This window comes from Diplotaxodon limnothrissa, linkage group LG20, assembly GCF_057381915.1.
Source record: "Diplotaxodon limnothrissa isolate DT_005_m linkage group LG20, D_limnothrissa_male_GT1.1, whole genome shotgun sequence".
NCBI lineage: Eukaryota > Metazoa > Chordata > Actinopteri > Cichliformes > Cichlidae > Diplotaxodon > Diplotaxodon limnothrissa.
In genome coordinates this window covers 5,653,963-5,676,976 of record NC_140615.1, presented here as the reverse complement: position 1 = coordinate 5,676,976, position 23,014 = coordinate 5,653,963, and the positions used below count along the sequence as shown (strand labels likewise).

Below are 23,014 nucleotides of genomic sequence, written 5' to 3'. Positions count from 1 at the left end.
GGTTTTACTGGGGAAGAGCCTTCATGCTCAGTGGAGCCTGGCTGAAAATGTTAAATAAAGACTTGACGCCTTCGTTCTTCCTATACCATGCTATTTCCTTGTGCAAAGGCCTGTTGATTCTTTCTACCATGTTATTTCCATTTGCACAGCTGCCCCATTAGCAAATATATTTTCACATAACTATCTCATACTCATTCAACTGTGTGGTTTCAAGTAACTTAACTTCCCCTCTTATCTGAGTTTGCATTTCTGTTTTGTTGTTTTTTATCTGATAGGCCAGTGTCTAAAAGGAATCCTCATTTTATTACCATTCTTCAAGAGAATGAAAACGGTGGTCATTTATTAATTTGCACAACTCAAATCAAATATTTTGCACGTCTTCACCTGCGCTACCTTGTTACACGTGAAGCAGTATGGCATGCGGGGCATTTTCTTGTCAAACACCTGACTTCTTTAAGATGATTATGCAATCTGAAAACGCGGTTAAAATTTTAACGGCAGAACAAGACACAGACCATTCTCTGCACACATATTTTACAACAATGTATGTGTGAGCTGAAGCCACAAATAGAGAGACAAAGTAAAGATGCAAAAAAGAAGAAGTCACAAGAAATAAAAGATAAAAATTAACATTAACATACTCCTATATCATACACAAAGGGTAGCATGTGGCCTTGCTCACTGCTGAACCGTCAAACAGCTGTTTCAACAGCATTAGAGAGCATTAGGTAGTCCTGATGCATGTAAAAAAGAAAGTACACCCTCTTTTAATTCTAAGGTTTGACATATCAGGACATAATGAAAATACAGTCTGGTCCTTACCAGGTTCTAAAATGAGTTAAATAAAATCTTCATGATGTGTTACACTGTGTCATTATTGATTTAACAAAACCTAGTGTAAAATGAAAAATAGCCATGGGAATAACTAAACGGTAAATGGACCAGTATTTACATAATACCCTTCTACTCAGTTTGAGCATTCAAAGCAGCTTCTACTACAAATCTAATTCACCTAATCACACACGCATTCATACAGTGCTTTTGTATATACCTAAGCATTTTTATCTAACATTCACATGCAGATGGATGCACTGGGTGCAAACTTAAGTTCAGTAGCATGTCTGAAGATGCTTCAACACATGGACAGGAGGAACCAGGGAGGAACCAAGGACTGATGCACTGATCTTTTGATTAGTAGACACACTGCCTCAGCTTATATGAGACACCTTTCCTGGTTCCATAGGAATTTAGAGGGTAAGTAGCAGCCAGGTGCAGCCATTGTGAGCATCTCTGTGAAATCAGAAGTGTTGGAAGTTTGCAGGTCTGAAGCATTCAGGTGTTGGTTAACACAATACCAACAAAGACAACAATAGTGACTTTTTTGCTTCCCATTAGTCTGGGAAGGGTTATAAGGGCATCATTCAACAGCCAGAATGTTTATTCATAAGTGGAAAACATTCAAAACAGAGGAAGTCCTCATGAATTCACCCCAAGGTTAGACCGTGGTCAGACGAACCAGCAAAAACACATAAAGAGCTACATTTCAGACTTTACAGGCTTCTGTTAGCATTTTAAATGTTAAAGTTCATGACTTTTGGAAAAAGACAAGTATGGCTTGTTTGGAAGAGTTCTCAGGAGGAAGCCTCTTCTCTCTAAAAGAGCATGACAGCATGGCTTAGGTTGGCAAAATTGGCAAATCTCAACAAACCACAGGGCTTGTGGAACAATGTCCTGTGGAGAGACGAGGCTGAGGTGAAAGATGTTTGGCCACAGTGCACAGCACCAGATTTGGAGAAAAGCAAACACAGATTATCACAACCCCCCTTACAGCAGCTGTCACGGAGGTGACATTAAACTCCCGTGTATATCTATAACTATAATTTTTCAAGAAATGTGAAACTGTCTATCTGAGAGCTACAGCTCGGCTGAAATTGGGTCATACAACAGGACAATGATCCCAAGCACAGCAGCAAAGTGACAACAGAATGACTGAAAGAATCAGATTGCTGCAATGACATAGTCAAAGTCCAGACCTCAACCCGATTGAGATGCTGTGGTGGGACCTTAAGAGAACTGTGCATAAACGAATGTCTGCTAACTTTGATGAACTGAATGAACGCTGTGAAGATGAGAGAACAAATTTCCTCCACAACAATGTGAGAGGCTGATAAAGTCACACAGAAAATGTATTGCTGCTAAAGTGTTTCTGCAAGCTACTGAATCGTTTTTAACACTGCTTCTGCATTATGGTTTCATTTTTTTTAAAATAAATAATGTAAAGGTGGAATAGATCATATGTTGTTGTTCATATAAACAGCTTTAGGACCTTAAGTCATCTGTAAGGACAAGATGATTTAAAAAAAAAGTATTGATATGTACAGTAAAACCTTTTTCACGTGACTGTATACACAGTAAAGTCAAAGTTAGTGGTTACAACTAACCAGCAGGTCCTCAGGTTTGTAACCTAACGGCGGGCTTGTCAGGAGAGTTTGAAAACAGGAAGGAATATGCGTATCTGAAATGTCAAGTGCACAAAGATGCCTGCAGTTTTATCCCATATTTAAATAATTATACCCAGAATAAATGTGACTTTGAAGCTTTTTACTTCTTCACTCCCTCCATGTACAGATTGTTTACAGCCGAATCCTTCATGTCACCCTCTCCACATGTAAGCTTTAAATGACCAGCTTGCTCTGGACATCATTACATCATTAGACTCCAGTACCGTAACAACTATTATTTACCTCAAGGCAATGATAAACCTAGTGATTTACTGTGGCAGAGGACAGCTTTGCTTCATTTCTGAGCCTTGGCGTGTTTAAGTAAAGACCTGAGGGGCTTCGTATCTGTGGGTTTTTTTAATGATCTCAGTGTTTGTCTGAGTAGAAACCTCCCCAGCTACTTCACCCGTAAAGGTCAATTCCGTTTCCTCAACTATCTTTTATCAGCCTTTGGGTGTTGGTAGTCAAACACTGGAAACAACTGGTATTAATCAAGTGCAGGCCGTAAAGAGGTTGCGGACTGCAGTCCAGAGAGGAAGGATATGCCTGGAACAATGAAAGTCTTAAATCAAGGTGAGTCCTTTGATCACTTTGTAATTTAATCAGGTCTTGGCACACACGTACACACACACAGATTTACCAGTGCAGAGATCTGTGTCATTCTAAGGTCTCTTTTTCATCAGTTTTACTTCTCAGTTCTTAACTTACGTCACCTTATACTTTGATCTTAACCTTGTTCGACAGGTCAAATCCTGACTGTTTAAGAAGATCAATGGCAGCATTAGCTTAGAACAAAGACTGAAAACAAGGATAAACAGCTGCTCCGGCTCTGTCTAAAGATAACACAATGGATTCCATTTCATCTTGCCGACAAAATGCTGAAAAAACAAACAGTCAAAGGAAGCACTGAGAAGAGGAAGTACCTTCCAACAGGAAGACGTCTCCTTCAAAGCCGAACTCGGAGAAGGTTTCCCATCAATCTCAACTGGCCAAAGTGAGGGTTAAAAGTGAAGAAAGAACTCAGACATATCTGCAGAAAGGTACAAGGGAATGCAGGGAAGTCAAAAGGCAATGCACAAAGTTTAGGAAATACAATGGCAGTGAAAGTGGGGCGAGTAGAAAGGAGCTCGGTGCACAGTGAGGGGTCATCAGCCTGACCTTGGTTCAAGGTCACTGGATCCAGTCCTAACTATAAGCTTTGAGAAAATACAAAGATTGAAGGCTAATCATAAGGAGAGTGGTTTCACAGAAGAAGACCCTGATATCTGAAGCCTCTACCTCCAGTTCTGCTTTTAGAAACTGAGGGCACCACCAACAAACCTACAATCTTTACTGGGACAATATGGTACTGTGGTGTCATTACGACATGACAGGGTCTGATCACTCAGGACTGTTTTATGCAAGGTGAATAATTATAGATTGTGAATATTAGAGGAGCTAATATGGGAGAAATATTGCCTCTCTTGCTAGAACTTTTACTGCAGCATTTTCAATCAGAAAGAAGCTTTTCAGGAAGCTACTGACAACCTGATAAAAGGGGAACTGCAATAGTTCAGCCTAAAAGTGATGAGTTTATGGACTCCTGTTTTTCAACATCATTTGGCAACACTGAGCAGGATGAAAGGAGACAGTCCTTTACACTTTTTGAGTTTAGGCCAGCGCCTTTTTTCAGATCATTAGTTGCTGCTATCATCGCTGTCATGAGGTTGCAAGTCATAATGACAGATGCAAAAGACTTTATTAGCAATAACGTGCTGTACATTTTAATACTCAATGAAATAAAAAGAAACACTTAAATATTTACTTAAAAAAATCTACATTGTGCAACGTGACCAGGGCTGACCACTTGTAAACACCTGAAAACCGAGGGTGTGTTTGTGCTGCATTGGGGCGAGGAAGAAAAAATATAAGGAAAGAAACGCAGAACTAACCTTTTAAAATTTCTCACTGGCCATTTCTGCACCCCCCTAAAGACAAACTAAGCGTTTTATTATTAGTATTTTATCCTGGTAAGGACATTTGCTCCTCCGAGGCGAACTCTGACACACTCCCACACCCCTTTCACACACTTTGACTGCTCAGGCGTTTAAAGCTGAGGCGTTGGGCAAGTTGCGACCAGCATGCACTAGCAGGTGATACAAGTTGTATTTTTTTTTTGTTTTTAACACCTACCTGCCACTGGCTCCCACAGTTCCACCATATGGTGTTGCTGTTTTTTCTTCTTCAGTTGGACTTGTATGATTGTGTTTGTGGCATTCGTTTCCCACTAATACAGTTCTGTTAAAACCCTACGTCAGCATTTTTTTTCTTGAGGCAATAACAAGAAATATGAGTAATCAGAACTCGCTGTGACAAAAACGAGTAAGTGTGATGCGACTAAAAAGACGTCGCCATGCCTTAGACCGTTCTCTGTATTTGGAGATTTTTCCAAGTTAAATGAATGCGCAGAGAAAATACTCCTAAATGGATCTTGTTTCTTGATAGAGAGGTGCTCCTGATTGATTGACTGATTTAATCATTTAATCATTGCCAAAAACCATAAACCACTGATAATGACATGACCTAGAGGACAGTGGATTTTAGAAATCAAATATGAGCTCAAACTTAAATTAAAAAGGGAGTTCAGCTGACAGCCAAAAGCTGCTCTCTTGACACTGTGGGACTGCTGGGAAGCGCTCTGGGCGTTTTCAGCAGTAGTTTCCCCCCCCCGCCCCCCTTTCACTTGCTGTTTCAATCTTGAGAGTAAACCTCTGTGAGGAGTCACTGTCTGCGCGACACAGCCAGGAGACGCAACGATGGAGCTTTTCTGCGTGTTTTTCTCCGCGCTTTTCGCCTATGTGGTCGGCGATGCCATCCCTCATCATGGAATCCACTGGACATACAAAGGTGGGCATTTTTCTTTCAGCGTGTCTGTAATTAGTTTTAATATAATTTACGGCACTATTTTTTTTTTAAAATCCCCTAGAACTGTGCTTTCACCGGAGTTGAGGAGTGGTGCGTAAAGCGTGCGTAAAGCCGTTTATTGTGCAACACAATGAATTAACAAATAGCATTGTAAAAAAATAAAGTGATTGAAATGAAAATTGGGTTATTACTGTTTATTCACAAAGATCAAATTCCTTTGACTGCTTGGTGTCCCGGGTGACTTATTGGACAAATACTTTTCGGTTAACAGCTGGTTCACTCTTGTAAAAACCATGAAGGGACCATTTGGTGTACAGCGCAGCTGCTGCTAAGATTCTGGGGATGAATGTTATTTGAAGACGCAACATTATTCTCTTGAACAAGCCCCCGGCGTGCCAGGGAACCAGTAACATGTGAGCTAGGTGGTTAATCCATTTCAAAGAAGGCTAATGTAAATCGACAGTTCAAACAGTGTCAGTCTGTTCGTGCATGTATCTCACTCTAGGAACCTTTTGGCATTTAAGCGGATAATCAGCTGTCTGTTTTTCCATACAGAGGGCGCTTTGGATCAAATGCACTGGGCAACCCAGTACCCTGCGTGCGGCGGTAAGAAGCAGTCCCCGATTGACATCCAGCGGCGCAACGTTAGGCACAACCCTGACTTGTTACAATTGGAATTCAGCGGATATGACGCGCAGAAAGGGACTTTTCTCATGTCCAACAACGGGCACTCCGGTAAGAAAAGTCGGCAAAAATAATAATAGTAGCCTACAAAAAACCAAAAATTACCAAGTTTACTAAGTTCACTATTAACTTGCACAGAGACCACCAAACCACAGTTTTTTCTGCAATAGTTCCGGAACTATAAAGCCAATATTTACGTTGATGTTGAGGTAGAATTTGCATTTTTAGAAATCCTCTCTTTTATCTATATTTTCCGAGACTGCAATAGTTTTTGGAAAAGTCATCACTGCATCACATCGCATCAACAGCACTGATAACACTGACCAGCCTGCTGCTGAAATAAATGTAGGCTAAGGCTTTCCGGAAATCAGACATACAGCGGCAGCTATGTAAAGTATTCATGATTTGTGATGATATATTGGTGTCACCATCAGTTCAAATCGACCTACCTCCCAGTATGAAGATCACTGAGGGACTCCCGGGAAAGTACACAGCCGTCCAGATGCACCTGCACTGGGGTGGCTGGGACCTGGAGGCCAGCGGAGCAGAGCACACCATAGACGGGATCCGCTACATGGCAGAGGTAGGCTTACAAAACACAAAGGCTGGCCACTGCAGTAAAGCCAGGTTTTAATGTCCTCCTCATGCTCAACCAACAATTGAGATATATTATAAATGTAGGTGCAGAAGTTTAAAGTGATGTTGGGTTTCATCAGAATGGAAACCAGAATGACCTGCATCTAGTAATCAGCACTCGTTTGTGAAACCATTTCTGAGCTGCGCACAAGCAGCTTCATGTTGAACAGTTTTAAGACTTTCTTTCATTTCATCAAACAGCTGAACAATCGATTTGTTCTTAGATTAAAACTGAATTTAAAGTTAGTAAATGCATTTCTATCTCCTGATGTTTCCATCCAAATCGCAGGTCACTTAGCATATTTGGCACTTAACCTCTCCTGACTCTTAACCTTCTCTTCCAGCTGCATGTGGTCCATTACAACTCTGACAAGTACAAGAGCTTTACTGAGGCCAGAGATAAGCCAGACGGGCTTGCTGTCCTCGCCTTTTTCTATGAAGTACGTGAGCCACAAATACCCCTTCCTCTCTTCTCTCTCTAACCACTAGGCTCGTACACAACTGCACAGAGTACAAGTGTTCTGTTAGACAGAAGACCACAACTGACACTGTGAGAAGTTTAGAAAGTGAAAAATAACATACTTTGCAGTGAAAAAACATAAATTTGGCAAACAGTCTGACAGTCTTTGAAGTCTGCGATACTTTGTTCTGCTCATCCTGCCGGGTTATAGGCTTTATTGAGTCTTCAGCTACACGGCAGCACAGTGAATGAGCGCTTGTTTCCACCGGGCTGCTCTGGATCTCAGACAGCCTGTAACCTTCAGCTATGAGACGCTTCCTTTCCTTTCCTTTGAGAGGTCATCGCCACAGCAACACCACAGCTGGCATCTACTGTGGTAGCAGCAGTTTGGAGTCAAATAATTTAGATGCATCCAAGTGAGAGTTTAAATGCAACTGGGACTTTATTTTCACTTCTACAGCACTTTACTCATAAGTTAATATCTGACATCTATCAAAGAAGGAACATGAAACAGTCAGAATGACTAAAAATTATAACTTATCTATAAAAACATGACCAAAACTGCCAGATGTGTGCAACAGTCACAAGTGACTCATCAAATGTCGGTTGTTGTATTTTTTTTTTTTTTAAAGAAATCAACTTTTTTTTGGTTTCTAGCTCTTTATAAAACAAGTTAATAAATCTGTATTTTTGGTTGTATTAATGCCTTTTAAGCATGTTAAATACAATTTTATGATGAATGTTAAAGCAACACAAAGGTTCTAAAAAACTGTAATAATCCTCTAAAGCCTGCATTTGTGGGGTCAAGTCGGAATTATTTCTTTTCAATGAAAATTTAATCATAAACTTTAACACAGCTTTGTTTTATTTTCTTTCCAGGATGGCCATTTTGAGAACACCTACTATAGTGATTTTATTGCAAACTTGAAGAAAATCAAGTATGCTGGTGAGTTACTCAATAAAACAAACAAACAGAAGAAAAACCCCACATTGCTCTACTTGGGGTCAGAATCCAAATGTGACCTCTAGCTGAGCCATAACTCACTGGTTTAGTTTAACGTGGTGTTTGTGTAACCCTCACAGGTCAGTCCATGAACATATCCAACCTTGATGTCCGCTCAATGCTCCCCGAGAACCTGAACCACTTCTTCAGATACCAGGGCTCCCTCACCACTCCGCCCTGCTACGAGAGCATCCTCTGGACTGTGTTTGATACGCCCATTACTCTTTCACACAACCAGGTAAGGCCGCCCAGAGAGCCCTCTGCTCCAAAACTATTTTTTTCAAGAACTGATGTTTTTTTAAAATAAAGTCATAAGCCTAAGTCCTAAGTGGAAAACTGTTGAAGGGAATTGGTTTCTTTTAAATCTATTTTGCTGCTGTGCCACAAACTTATCTGCTCTTCTGCGGCGTTCAGATCAGGAAACTGGAGAGCACACTGATGGACATGGACAACAAGACCCTCTGGAATGATTACCGCATTGCTCAGCCTCTCAATGGGCGTATTGTGGAGTCTTCTTTCTTGCCGCGCCTCGGGAAAGGAAGTGTGTAGCTTATCGTTACCACACGATTGCACAATGATGTTATTATTTTTATCCTTAGAACTGGTGTTGGGTGGAAGGAGATGTGCAAGCTTGAGTCTATTTCTCAGTGCTTCCTTTGACTGTTTGTTTTTTCAGCATTTTGTCGGCAAGATGAAATGGAATCCAGGCTCCACAAGATCGAGGGTCTGATAACATCCATTGGAAAGAACATTCATTCAGGTGCTTGCTCATCTTAAAAACTGCCAAACATAGCTATATGTAAGAGATGGCTGTATTTACTCTGCAGTGTTTGCTACTTTCTCATTTCTTCCCTTTAGGTGGATTTCACAGCTCAAGGCCTACCAGACATGGTGGGTGGTTTTAAAATTTGATATTGATCTGCAGTTAAAGTAAGATGGCGCTTCTCCAGCCTGATTCTTGTTTTCTGTCCTCAGAAACTGGCTCTTTGTTTCCTTTGGTGCTCAACTTTCAGGAGAAAGATTCTGGCAGTTATGCTTTGGCCAGCCTCAGCCACCCCATGGACCTGGACGCCTTCACCGTCTGCATGCACGTCCTGCCTCAGGTCGAAGGAGTCCACACCGTCATCTCCTACTCCAGCAACGGCAATGACAACGAGCTGATGATCTCCCTCGAAGAGGGCAGGGATGCGAGAGAAGTCGGCCTCTGGATTGGCAACGAGTTTGTCAACTTGCCGCACAACTTCAAGCCCAAGGACTGGGTGAACTACTGCATTACCTGGTCGTCGCACACCGGCGGTGCGGAGCTCTGGATTAACGGCATGGTGGGGGAGCAGCGGTACCTCAGAAGGGATTATACAATCAGATCTGGCGGTGTGTTCCTTCTGGGCAAAGACCAGGATGGCTTACTGGGAATCTTCAATGCTGATGGCTTTGTGGGGAAGATGACTGATGTCAACGTGTGGGACTATGTGCTGACCACAGCAGATATCCGAGACCAAATGCAATGCATGAATAACAGCATGGTGGTGGGAAATGTCTTCAGCTGGGGAAACACCAAACTGAGCATGTACGGAGGGGTGCAGCTGGACAGTCAGTACAGATGTTCCTGATGCTTCTGTTTGTATGAGCTTCAACATGCTGCAACAAGGCAGAATATCATCTGTTGATGTTGGGGATTTGATTGAATTGTTGGTGAAGGGTTCATGGTATGTTTTACAAAGGACAAAATGCTTTTCAAGGCGCCTACAGGCCAATATTAAAAACACGTCACAGCTTGAGCCATGTACTGCATTCATATGTCATCAATAAAAGCTTACAAGAGACCTGCTGTCTGCTCACTGACTAATTCACACGTCCTTAACGCTGCATCTAGTGCATACACCGACTCACAGCAAACCTTAGCCTGCATGGAAATCTACCAACATCTGCAGGCGCAAATACAAAGAAAAGGCACACAGAGGCATCTAAAATGAAAACACTGTCAAGTCTTCTACCACACACACACTCCCTCGCTCCACACCCGCAGCGAATACTTCCTCTTCTATCAATGTTCTCCTTCTTTCTTCAGAAGGGCGTGGCCTTCTGTGCATCCTGTGGGCTCTCTTTGAGGCCTTTTGGCGGCAGATCGCCGTCACCCAGATTTAACTCCACTTTGTTCCTCTTTGCAAACATCTGGAAGACCTCCAGGAAGGTCTTCTTCTTTGTTTCGGGCACCACCAGCCAGATGTAGATCAGGGTGACCAGACAGATGACGGCAAAAATGATGAAGCTGTAGGGGCCCAGGCCTCGCTGGGGAGAGAAGGAGAGGAAATGTGATTTCTGGGTCCTCGACATGAAATGTAAATATGTCAGGAAGACAAACAGAGCAAACAAGGTGAGGTCAAAAGTGAAACACTGCTCTTTATAGATGTTTCTCAAGCATCTTCTTCCCTTGATTACACTTTCAGGTTTAAACATGTAAGAGGAAGTAAACATGAGATGAAGCTTATGTTTATATCTAAGATCACGTCATTCAGTGAAAACTCCTACACATAATGTCTCCTCATTTAAGATTTTACAATATGTTTTCTGGTGTTATAGTATTCAAGCTCCGACATTATGTTTCAGGCGTTGTAAATGCAGTAAAAAATGTTTCTGGCACTCTCTGCATGTTTGCATTCCTCATGTATCTTCCTCCTCCTCATTCCCTATGTTGTGCCTCTTCTTGTCCTCCTCTTATTTTGTTTTCTCTGTCTGTGTTTGTGTACGAGGAGTAGGTGAGCCACTCCCTTTCTAGTTTTTCCCACTTCACTCGACGACCGAAACCAACACTGTTCTCTTGTGCTTAGATCCACCAGCTTCCCACCTGCCTGCCTGTTTTAATCAGCTGATTTGATCACCCCTGGCTCCAGTCTGCCCTGTTTACTGTGAGTCAAACAACAAGCTAGTTTTGCACACAGAAACCGTTCCTGACTAGTTCAGCAGCCAGCAACACTAAACCATCCACCCAAGAAAAATCACTCCTTTTTTGAGCATGCACAATAAATGTTCTAAATGTCACCTAAGGTGAAGTGTGCATCAGGTAGGTGAGTGATAGGTCCAAACTGCATTCTCTAGCATGACAGCAATCAATAATAAACAGGAGGAACCAACTGGTTTTTTTTGTTTTGTTCTCAGTTTGATACCTGAATCAAACCTCGGCCTCCATCTCATCCTATCCCCAGCACCCTCCTGTGTCACACAACTTTCTGCATGTCCTCCTTCACTACATCCATAGATCTCCTCTGTGTTCTTTCTCTTTTCCTCCTACCTGCCAGCTCGCCAGCTTGCTTGCAAATCTATGCAAACTGAAAAGAAAATATCAAAGTAATCCAATTATAAGTGACACAAAGGATCACAATATATCGAGGACATAAACTGCCTTGCTGGTTATGCTTGATAAAACATCTGGAACTAATTCCACTGAAGTCTGAACCTGTAAAAATTGAGTGACTAACCTCGAGGAAGGGAAAGATTAAACCAACGACGAAGTTGGAGAGCCAGTGGACGGAGCCGGCCACCATGAACGCCGCAGGCCTGGCTGTTTGCCGGAACATCTCAGTGGCCACCACATAAGGAATGGGACCTGCAGAACAAAAATGCAATTAACCACAACCAAAACACTCGAGACAGACATCATCAGTCTTCACAGTCAGAGAGGATGCTCATGTCTCAAACAAACTGAGTGCTGATGTACAAACTTTGATTATATGCCTGGTTACATCTAAACAACACTTCAGCTAATGGAGCGCCCTGCTGTAATCAGTATGTGTGTAAATACCAACAGGTCTACTCAGACAGACTCACTCGGTCCTATGGCATGTCCGATGACGTAGACGATGACAGAGGCGATGCTGACATAGGGCATCCATGTCACAGTCTCCTGCAAACACAGACAAGCAGCTCTCAGTAACTATTCCTTCTGATGTTTGTAAGCAGGAGCAACATTAACGGCTCCACATGGAGGCCTTGAGGATCAAAGGCAGATGATTAATGTGCCTACTCTCCATTGTGTCTCTAAATTGTGCCTTTACTGCTGCTGAAAATGACGCCTGTCTGAAAACATTGGCTCCAGGTGAGGTTGCAGGTTTGAAGGAGGGCAGCACTGCGTTGGCGGTTCTCTCTAATAGTCAGTGTTTAGTGTCAGGTGTCATGGCTCCTGCAAACAAAGGGGCCAAAATATCACTTTACTGTCTCAGACCATGATGGGAATCCTAGACGTACAACATGATTACAGGCTGGTAATCTGTAGCACAGTGACACCGTTTGTTATTTTGGCTTTTTACTGGTTGCGTCTTGTTTAATTATTTTGCCAATCTGTCATCATGTCCTATTCTGCTGTTCCTTAGCTGTCCTGCAGGAGTTCTCACTGTGGCTTTTCAGAAATGGCCAAAACATGGGGATAAAGTGCAGGTGAAATTAAATCAAACATACAAAGATTACATCTTTAAATGGCTATCATGGTTGTCTTTGGCTCTGATCACTACTCGACTCAGCGCCACAGCTAATTATGGATATCCAATGAAACTCTCAACCTGGTAGCAGAACACAAAAGAACAAAACTGGTTGACTTTGATTCAGTAATCAAAGTCAAATTATTTAATTATTTACTATATTATTTTTAGTTACTATATTTATTATTATATTTATTAGTTGCTGCTTACTCAATCTACAAGTGCGCAGGATGATGAAGAGGGACGCATTCTGGGAAAGTGGTTGGAGACCTGAAGAAGCATTGTCAAGGCATGAAAACTGCACACTCTACTACATGTTGCGAGGTCTAAGTGACAAGTTGAATTCCACCAACGACAACACCAAGAAAGCAGATGGTACCTTTGTGCGCTCCAAACACCTTCATTGTTGGAAAGAACATGGCCTCTACAACCATGACCCAGGCCCAACTACAGTGCCTCCCGAAATCGACCCCCACCATTTCCCATTGTCGGACACCGAACCAACAATCGAAGAAGTCAAGCATATGAATGGGAAAACACCCAGGCTAGACCACGTCGCTGCAGAGGCAATCAAAACAGGAGGGGATATCCTCATTTCTCAACTGCATGGACTAATTCGACTGATCTGGAGAACAGAGGAGAAGGTAAAGGCCACAGCCGTGAGTGCAAGAACTACCGTGAAATTAGCCTCTGTTCCACCACTGGTAAGATCACAATGAAAATCATCCGGTTGCGCCTGCAAAAACATTGTGAGCAGTAAAGCAAAGAAGAGCAAGCCTGTTTTCGACCTGGGAGGGATTGCTGCAATCAGATTTTCATTCTTCGCCAACTGATCAACTAAAGAGTTCAATGTAGACAGAGGACAGGGATTGTGTTCATCGACTGCAAATCGAAGATGATCTTAAACAACAATATCTATCCATCGAGCAAGCAAAGTTCAAGGCCATAGATCGCAAGGCCTTGAAATACATCGTTGACCAAGCTGGAACCCCTACGGCACCCACAGCCTTGTATTGGCTTCATAGACCTCCTTTGCCAACTGCTAGGTAGGGACAAAAGAAAAAGAAAAAAAAACGAATCATTGTTGTCTGACCTCCAATCCACCTGCATCCAGTTTCCTGCCATTTATCATGTGCCAGATGTTTGGTTCAGCTTTCTTTTTTGTTTTTTTAAATCACCAGAAGCCCTTCCTGTCACAGTCCCAAAGGGATTTGGGTCTCCTCACGGCACTGAACTGGGATGATTTGATCTCTAAACCACTACACTATGGAGACAAAGCTGTTTTTAATCTCTCATTTTCAGAAAACACATTCAGCAAAATTGGACAAATGAATAGCAGTTTCATGATCAGGTGCAGTCTTTACTCTTGTTCAAATTAAACTGATAACATATGTGCTTAATTTTTTAATTTAAACAGGACAAACTATAAAGTGTACAGGGCTATACTGTACACTTGATCTGTGCTCAGATCCGAAGTGATCAGACAACACTTCACAGTAAAAATGGATAAAAACCCAAAGCATACCACAAAAGGGACCCAATAGTTTCACAAAGAAGAAGAAGAAATCCTTTGATGGCCTGATCTCAACTTTGCAGTTACAGTATGTTATGTTGTGGCAGGGATTTGTCCACCAGGGGGCAACAGTGGTTGGGGAGCTTTCAGTCTGTGGGGGCGCATGCCCCGGTTCTCTTAATAAAGAAGCAACTGTGAGCTAAACATGGTCTCCGTGGTTCCTTGGTCTTAGGATATCACATATGGCGACGAGGGTAAAAGCCAGGTTTTGCTGTGAAGTTACACCGTGCTAAGTGACTTATGAACTGAGGTTGGCAAGTGGTACAGCGCTAGCATCTGTGGGAAGTGGAGCGTAACCCTCGGTGTGGAATAATGGCTACCACTTTGGGCTCGGTGGCACCGTTCGACAGCGAGCTGCAATCCTGGGAGGACTATTGTGAGATTTTGGATTACTTCTTTGTGGCGAATGATATTAAGGAGGAGGAGAAGAAGCGAGCGGTACTGTTGAGTTGCGTGGGCGCACAGACCTATGCCCTGATTAGGAACCTACTCAGTCCGGTCAAGCCAGGGGATCGTTCTTATGCTGAGTTGGTGGGATTGTTGAACAATCATTTTCACCCTAAGCCGAGTGAAATTGTGCAGCGGTGGAAGTTTAACACACGGAATAGAAGGCCGGAGGAAAGTGTGGGCGATTATGTAGCGGAGCTGAGGAAGCTCGCACAGGACTGTAACTTTGGAGACTCCCTGACGGTGATGCTGCGGGATCGTTTAGTATGTGGAATAAGCGACGACAGAATACAGCGCAGATTGTTAGCAGAGGATTCGCTAACATTTGAAAAGGCGCTGAAGTTTGCTCAAGCAATGGAGGCTGCTAACAGAGACATTGTGGATTTGAAGAGCATGACAGAACAGTCGCGATTCACTAAAGGATTAGGAGCCGTGAACAAGATGGAGGACGGCGGCTCGACGTCACAACAGGTTGTCAGGAAGTGCTACAGATGTGGAGGACTAAATCATGTGGCCAAGGACTGCAGGTTTGTTTCAGAAAAATGCCACAACTGTGGAAAGGTGGGACACATAAAAAGGGTTTGCCGAATGAAAATGGAACAAAAAGGAGGGCGTGGCAGACAAGGTAAACAAGCCCATTTCTTGGAAGAGGAGAATGTGGAGAGTGAGGAAGAAGGAGCTGAAATGCACCACATAAAGGCAAGTGTGACTATGTATAATGTGCATGAGGAGATTAGCATCCCAAGGGAAGAACCCATCAGACAGAAGCTAAAAGTAAATGGACAGAATGTGACATTTGAAGTAGACACAGGCTGTGGTTACACTATCATGTCGAAGGAGTCATTTAAAAAACTTTTTGAAGGCAGTAAGGCGCCCAAAGTAAGCAAGTGTGGAATCAAACTGAGAACGTATGGAGGCCACAAGGTACCCGTGTGGGGAGCAGCCCAAGTGCAGGTGGAATTCAGAGACAGTAAGAAAACACTGGATGTGGTGGTGGTTGAAGGGGCTGGAACTAGTTTGATGGGTCGGGGATGGATTAAGGCCCTCCAATTAGACTGGCAACCTGTACATAAGATCGAAGGCGGAGAGGATGCCTTACAGCGGATACTGACCAGACATGAAACAGTGTTTAAGGACGAGTTGGGAACGCTGAAGGGGTTTGCGGCAAAGATACATGTAGCTAAGGATGCCAAACCGTGCTTCTATAAGCCCCGATCAGTTCCGTTTGCTATGAAAAAGAAAGTGGAGCAGGAACTGGAGAGACTGTTGGAGGAGAAAATCATCCAACCAGTGAAATTCTCAGAGTGGGCCGCACCCATTGTACCCATACTAAAGCCAGACTCCAGCGCCAGAATTTGTGGTGACTACAAACTGACTGTTAACAAGGTGTCGCCTGTAGAACAATACCCCATTCCACGAATGGAGGACATGATAGCGGGGCTGGCGGGAGGAGAAAAATACACCAAGTTAGATATGAGTCACGCATATCAACAGGTTGTACTTGATGAGGAATCTAGAAAGTATGTCACAGTGAACACACACAAGGGTTTGTTTACATACACCAGGTTGCCATTTGGTGTGAGTTCAAGTCCTGCCATTTTTCAGCGCACCATGGAGAGTGTGTTGCAAGGTCTGACCAATGTCGCAGTGTATCTGGATGACATCATCCTGACGGGAAAGAATGACAAAGAACATCTTCAAACACTGGAGGGAGTGCTGCAGCGCTTGGAGGAGGCGGGCCTGCGCTTAAAAAGGAGCAAATGTCAATTCATGGAGAAGGAAGTGACATTTTTAGGACATCGGGTGGATAAGACCGGTTTACATCCAGTGCCGGCAAAAGTGAAAGCAGTGCAGGAGGCGCCACCCCCAAAATCAGTGACAGAGCTCAAAGCTTATTTGGGGTTGTTGAACTTCTATAATAAGTTCTTGCCAAACTTGTCCACACTGTTGGCCCCACTGCACAAGCTTCTGAGAAAGGGGGAACCATGGTGTTGGGGACCAGCACAGGAGAAGGTTTTCGGCAAATCAAAGGAACTGTTGCAGTCAAGCAGTGTATTGGTACACTATGATGAGCAAAAGGATTTAATTCTTTCTTGCGATGCGTCCCCCTATGGAGTGGGAGCAGTACTAGCTCACCGCATGCCAGATGGTCAGGAAAAACCCATTGGGTTTGCATCGCGTACCCTGAATGCAGCAGAAAAGAACTACTCACAGCTGGATAAAGAAGGATTGGCTGTGATATTTGGTGTACAGTATTTTCATAAGTACCTGTACGGCAGGAAGTTCATGATTATCACGGATCATAAGCCATTGATAAGTTTGTTCCATGAGTTGAAGGCCGTCCCTCAGATGGCGTCACAGAGGATCATGCGATGGGCAGTGTTATTAAGAGCCTATGAGTATGTCATTAAATACAGAGAAGGCAAAAATAACAGTAATGCTGATGGTCTGAGTCGTCTCCCTCTTCCAGAGAACCTCCCTAAAGAGGTGGCAGCTGAGGACCAAGTGTTGATGGTAGATCAGGACCAGGAGGGCGTGATGACATCTGAGCAGCTACAAAGATGGACAACCAAAGATCCCATACTCTCCAGAGTGCGTGAGTATGCTATGAGAGGATGGCCCACTACGCAGCATCCTAATTTTCAGCCCTACAGACAGAGACAACAGGAGCTGAGTGTGCAGGATGGGTGTGTGCTGTGGGGGGCGAGGGTGGTGATACCAGAACGAGGTCGACGCCCCCTTTTGGAACAGCTACATCAGTCACACCCAGGAATGAGCCGCATGAAGGGCCTGGCCAGAAGCTACATGTGGTGGCCGCATATGGAGAATGACATTGAAGACAAGGTGAGGTCCTGCAGTACATGTCAAGAACATAGACACAGGCCACAAGAGGCACCGCTACACCCCTGGGAGTGGCCAGAAAAGCCCTGGAGAAGGATACATATCGATTATGCTGGCCCGTTTTTGGGTAAAATGTTCTTAGTAATAGTGGACGCCCACTCCAAATGGTTAGATGTGTATACAGTTCCATCCGCTACAGCAGCTGCAACCATAGACTGCCTGAGAAATTGTTTCAGCACGCACGGCCTTCCTGAGATGGTGGTCTCAGATAATGCCCAGTGTTTTGTAAGTGCACAAACTAAAGAGTTCATGGCAAAGAACGGAATCACTCACGTCACCTCCGCTCCATATCACCCCGCCTCCAATGGGTTAGCAGAAAGAGCAGTGCAAACGTTCAAAGAACTCATGAAAAAGAGTACTGGAGACACACTGGCAACCAAGTTAAACAGGGCTCTGTTTAGTTACAGAATCACACCACAGTCCACAACAGGGAAGTCTCCCGCTGAGTTGATGATGGGCCGGAAGTTGAGGTGTACTCTTGATCTCATACACCCTGACTTGAAACAAAAAGTGACAGCAAAACAAGATAGCCAAAGACGGTATCATGATAGACATGCCAAGGAACGCATGTTTGTTATTGGAGACACAGTATATACCAGAAACTATGGCAGAGGACCCAAATGGATACCAGGACTTATACAGGAGATGACGGGGCCTGTTTCCTACTTGGTGATGCTGGGCAATGGGACAGTGGTGAGGCGTCACGTCGATCAGCTGTTTGCCCGCCTTGAGCCGTGCCTGGCAGCAGGAATGCCTGAAGGCCACCCAGGCGAGCCCCCAAAGGCAGCCCCAAACATCAGCGCTGAGACAGGAGACGAGGATGAGAGACACATAGAGGTGCAAGTTACACCAGTGGTGAAGCCACATATGGAGAGTAGTGATTTGCTGGAATCACCTGCCACTGGGTTACGGCGATCGCAAAGGACCAAGAGAAAGCCGGAGCACCTGAGAGACTTTGTGCCGTGATTACGGTGAACTGTTATAGGTTAACCTAAGACTGTTGGACTAAAGGTTCACTATTCCGGAGTGAAATTTCAATAAAGGCTGGGGACGGGGTTGTTGCATTTTTTTTATAAAGGTGAAGTTTTTGGTTATGGGTATTTTCTGTAGTGATTAAAACTACAGAGTAGTTCCAGTTTAAGGGGGGAGGAATGTTATGTTGTGGCAGGGATTTGTCCACCAGGGGGCAACAGTGGTTGGGGAGCTTTCAGTCTGTGGGGGCGCATGCCCCGGTTCTCTTAATAAAGAAGCAACTGTGAGCTAAACATGGTCTCCGTGGTTCCTTGGTCTTAGGATATCACACAGTAGATGAAGAACGATGTATAAAACATAGCCTTGAACAGATATTTTGTTAAACCACTTAAGTAAAAGCTGAAAGTTTTTATTTCATTTATATGTCATTTACAAATGTGTAAGAGGAAAAATACAAAAACCTGTTTGTAGAGGCCTTTTCAACAATGCAGGTTCAAACTGGGACCCAAGACCAACACTGAGGTGATGTTTTTGTGATGCTTTTGTAGTGAAGTAGATTTTGGGTAGGTTGGTTTCTTACGTGATGTCCACGAATGCAGCGCTAACATCCACACCCTTCCCAGCCAATAATTAGAGGACGTTATAAGAAAGAGCTGGGCTTCACTAACAGAGAGCCATTTGGCATTCTTTCCCTGTCCAAGGTGGCTAAGAGCGTTAGGCGGCTAAGCACTGCAGAGCGGTTTTATTTCTTCAGGAAAGCTGCTCATTTTAGTATTGCCCTTTAAAAAGTGGATCGTGCCACACTGTTGTAGGCTTGTTGTTGTTTTATGGACTGGCCTTGACTGGCTCCTGGTTTTATGGTCTTTTTTACTCTGAATTGTTTGTATTTTGATCATGCTTTTATAAAGAATTGTATCTTAGGGTGTATTTGTTCTTGTTTTGTTTACATCTCTTTTACTGACTTGTTTGATCTTTTATGTTTTTTTGGGTTTTTTTGCCTTAATGGCGGTACGGCCGCTTGTTGTGGGGCTAGGCACGTGAGGTGGAATCCCCCTGATACATGAGAGTGTACACACTGGGAAATAGGTAGATTGGACCCTTTAGATTGCAGTGAGAGTGACAGTGAGGTTTGCAGTGAAACTACACGTGTGAGTAATTGATGGCACCCTTGGTCACTCCTCTCTGTAGGTTGCCTCCTCAAGTTGCCGGTCTCCACTATTTTGTTCAGTTATTTTACCAAAATGCTATTTTACTAGAGTAGCACCGTAGCAGTGAGCCTTGTCTTTTTAATCATTGTTTGTTAATAAAGTGTTTAATTATCGGTCTTGCATTGTCAGCCCTGCTACCTTAAGAAGTTCTCTTATTTTACAGGTCTATGCTTTTACTAGTTTTTCCTAATAAATATTGATTGTAAAAATGTTCTGCCTCACCTCTGCTTGCTAATAACGAGCTTCTGTAACTAGTATGGCATTTGCATTGGCTATAGAAATCTCTCCTGGGGTGTAACTCCCTCCCCAGGTGGCGTTGTCAACACCCTTTAGTCATCTTTACTGGTTATCCTCCTTTGCGCCACCACATTCTGATAAAAGTTCATCCATTTTGACTTAAATGGATGAAAGATGAGTGGGGGGAAAAGCCATAATCATGGTCTCAACAGCAGCAGTGCCTCTATTTTTTTTTATTGCAGTTAAAACCATGAGTAACACCTTCATAATGTGCTCTTCATTGATTAATTATTCAATAGAGCTGGAACCCAATGGGGACAAAGTGCAGGTGAGGGAACAAAATTAAAATGAAACAGATAAAGATGAAGTCTTTAAAGGCCTGTCTATAGCTGCAATTAAATCAACCTCATGCGGCATTACTCTCTGATCCTGAGAGGTCTTACAAATCTCCTCTGATTCTTTCAAGGTTGGGGAACTAATAACTGAACCACTAGAGGGCAGCAGAGTGACAGGTTGCAGGCATTAGTAGCGCTGACAGGTCTGTACCATACCTGCAAGTTGAGTGCGACAGTGAGCAGCACACAGGCTCCGCAGCAGATCCCAAAACCACATAGGAGGAGCAGGCGGCGACCTGAGGCTTCCACGATGAACACCTGGGATGACAAAACCCCCGTTCACAGTGGTTATCTCCATCTCACATGATCAAACAGCAGACAGACAAACAGCTCCTCCCCTCAGCTTTGCTGGGTACCTACAGCAGTTACACTCATAAAGACATTCACTGCTCCCGTTCCCACTGTGACATACTGGATGTCACTCTCCCTGACTCCTGCAGAGCCGTATATGCTGTCGGCATAGTAGTAGATCTGAGAGAAAAGAGAGAAATGCATTATGGTTATAACACAACAGCCTGTGAATAAGCAAGAACATAGATGTTGTCATGCATCCTGAGTTATTGTGTGAGGGACGAGGACAACTGGATGGGCACATCTCACCGCATTGACACCCGACAGCTGCTGGCCCATCATCATGACGACTATGGAGATCAGCTGCCAGCGAAGAGAGCGCTGGGACAGCAGGGAGAACACACTCAGGTGACCTTCGGCCTTCTCGGACTGGTCCTCCTAACGCATCTCCAACAGCTCGCTGTCCACGTTGTCCCACCCACGCAGGCGCTGCAGTGCTAAGAGTGGAAATGCATACAGTGCCATAAATGCTCAGTTTATCTTCGATGTGTAGTTGTGCAACATCGCACTTTCTTACCTTTCGTTGCTTTCTTCTCGTCTCCATTCTGGATGAGCATGTACCTGGGGCTCTCAGGGAAGAAGGGGAGTAGCAGGAGCTGAATCGCGGCGGGAATACCAGTAAGGCCAAGCAGGAGGGTCCAGCCTGGACACACACAAGGAACACAGATACGCTTTTAAACCTATTCTTAAGACCATGTCTCAGCATCTGATGAATAAATGATCAAACATGTACAAACTTAACTACCTGTGCTGTTTCCCAGTATGTTTCTAATGCCCAGCACTTGGGCGCAGAGGATGCCAAAAGTGATGAAAAGTTCTGGAACAATGCAGAGAGCTCCCCTCAGGTTTTTGGGAGCGATCTCACCCAGATACATGGGCACCACAGTGGAAGAGAGACCTGCAGATGGGAAAGCATGCATGGGTGAAGCTAAACCGCCTGATCACGCCTGATCCTTAACCTGGGCTGTTGTTAAATTCGGGAGCTGACCTGCACAGATGCCTACTATAAACCTGGCTACAATGATGATCTCGTAGGACTTGGCGATCTCACTGACTCCCATCATTATAGCAGGGACGATGGAGAAGATGTTGTTGAAGAGGAGGGTGCCCTTCCTGTAGCAGGGATGAAGCATTAGTTGCAAGAAACATGCAGAGCATGCTAAACTACACGTGGAATGAAGCAGATTCTCACCTCCCAAGTTTGTTGACCAGAGGGGCCACCATCAGAGAGCCGAAGAAGCCTCCGAGAGGGAACATGGACACGGAGAGAGACCACAGCAGAGTCAGGACGTTCTCCTCCATCGGGCTGTGGTAACGCTCCATGTAGGTTGTATTATAAAACTGCTGCATGAACTGAAAAGAGCAGGAGAGCACTGATAGGAACGAATTATCTTCCCAGCGAGTTCCATTCAAGCTTTTCTTTCTTTAATCAGCTTACCTGCGATGGAGAGTTGACCACAGAGACATTATAGCCGTACTGGAAGGACGAACCAAAGGCAGCTATGAGTGTTGCCAGCACCAGGACTACAGTTAGCCTCTGTTTTTTGTTGGGGAGAGGGGGACAACATCAGAGCGCTATTTGAAAAGTCAGAAAAGAAAATTGTGACCATGGTTGTGATCACACGTGGACTGTAACTCACCCCTTTCCTCTCCACAGGCTTTCCCCATTCCTCGGTGTCCGCCATGGCCGTGTTTGGGCTCGCTGTCACTTTCAGCAGTAATAACAGCACACTTTATTATTACTGCCCACTGGATCCTGCCTGCCCTTTGGACACCAGATTAGAGAGCGTGGCATTGGTTTATGGTTATCGCACTCATGTTGCTAACTGTGCTCTCCGGTTAATTAGTTTTTTAATTTTTCTTATGTAATACACCTGGAAGATTAAAAGCGGATATGAATGTTGATATCTAAATCTTACATTGCACTGTACCCTTCACTAAACAAGATCAATTGATGCAGCTGTCATTAAAGGAAAGAATGATAAGGATAATGCATCTTTATTGCTTTATTGATCCATGTGCAGGTGGATTTATTAAAATATAAATAATTATATAACATAAATATAAATTAATAAATAATTCTTATTAATAGTTTTAGAAGAGTTTTAGTCTGAGTATTACTGAAACAAACCTTTGTTTCCACGCAGCCACTTTTAAGCAGATAATGAAACCACAAAGTTTGATTTTATACATATATAATTGTAAAGCTCAGCAAATTTTCATTACACAGTTGTGCTAATTTAAATTTGTGGTTTTACAGGAAAATATTT

At 43.7% G+C, this 23,014-nt stretch overlaps 1 protein-coding gene and 1 pseudogene across 2 annotated transcripts; one reads left to right on the top strand and one right to left on the bottom strand.

The window, feature by feature from the left end:
• The first annotated feature begins 5,280 nt into the window (after positions 1–5,280).
• ca6 (carbonic anhydrase VI) lies at positions 5,281–10,004 on the top strand. The gene is made up of 10 exons (XM_085344305.1): positions 5,281–5,387; positions 5,961–6,140; positions 6,524–6,672; positions 7,070–7,165; positions 8,065–8,131; positions 8,269–8,426; positions 8,603–8,729; positions 8,865–8,948; positions 9,047–9,079; positions 9,164–10,004. The coding sequence occupies exons 1-10, from the start codon at positions 5,297–5,299 to the stop codon at positions 9,796–9,798; spliced, it is 1,620 nt and encodes a 539-aa protein (XP_085200431.1). The 5' UTR covers positions 5,281–5,296; the 3' UTR covers positions 9,799–10,004.
• On the bottom strand, positions 9,756–22,450 carry LOC146610388 (solute carrier family 2, facilitated glucose transporter member 5-like; annotated as a pseudogene). Its single transcript, XR_014905000.1, has 12 exons — positions 22,385–22,450; positions 22,183–22,281; positions 21,937–22,097; positions 21,733–21,857; positions 21,490–21,642; positions 21,262–21,387; positions 20,994–21,181; positions 20,754–20,864; positions 20,550–20,651; positions 12,014–12,089; positions 11,665–11,792; positions 9,756–10,477 (listed from the first exon to the last, which is right to left on the bottom strand). The product of XR_014905000.1 is annotated as a solute carrier family 2, facilitated glucose transporter member 5-like (transcript).
• Between the last annotated feature and the right edge of the window lie 564 nt (positions 22,451–23,014).

What these genes read in the sequence shown, in the direction of transcription:
- ca6 (XM_085344305.1), top strand. Translation starts at nt 5,297, where the DNA reads ATGGAGCTTTTCTGCGTGTTTTTCTCCGCGCTTTTCGCCTATGTGGTC. An exon ending in TTACTCTTTCACACAACCAG is followed by an intron (nt 8,427 to 8,602) that starts GTAAGGCCGCCC and finishes TGCGGCGTTCAG; the next exon opens with ATCAGGAAACTGGAGAGCAC. An exon ending in CTCAAGGCCTACCAGACATG is followed by an intron (nt 9,080 to 9,163) that starts GTGGGTGGTTTT and finishes TTCTGTCCTCAG; the next exon opens with AAACTGGCTCTTTGTTTCCT.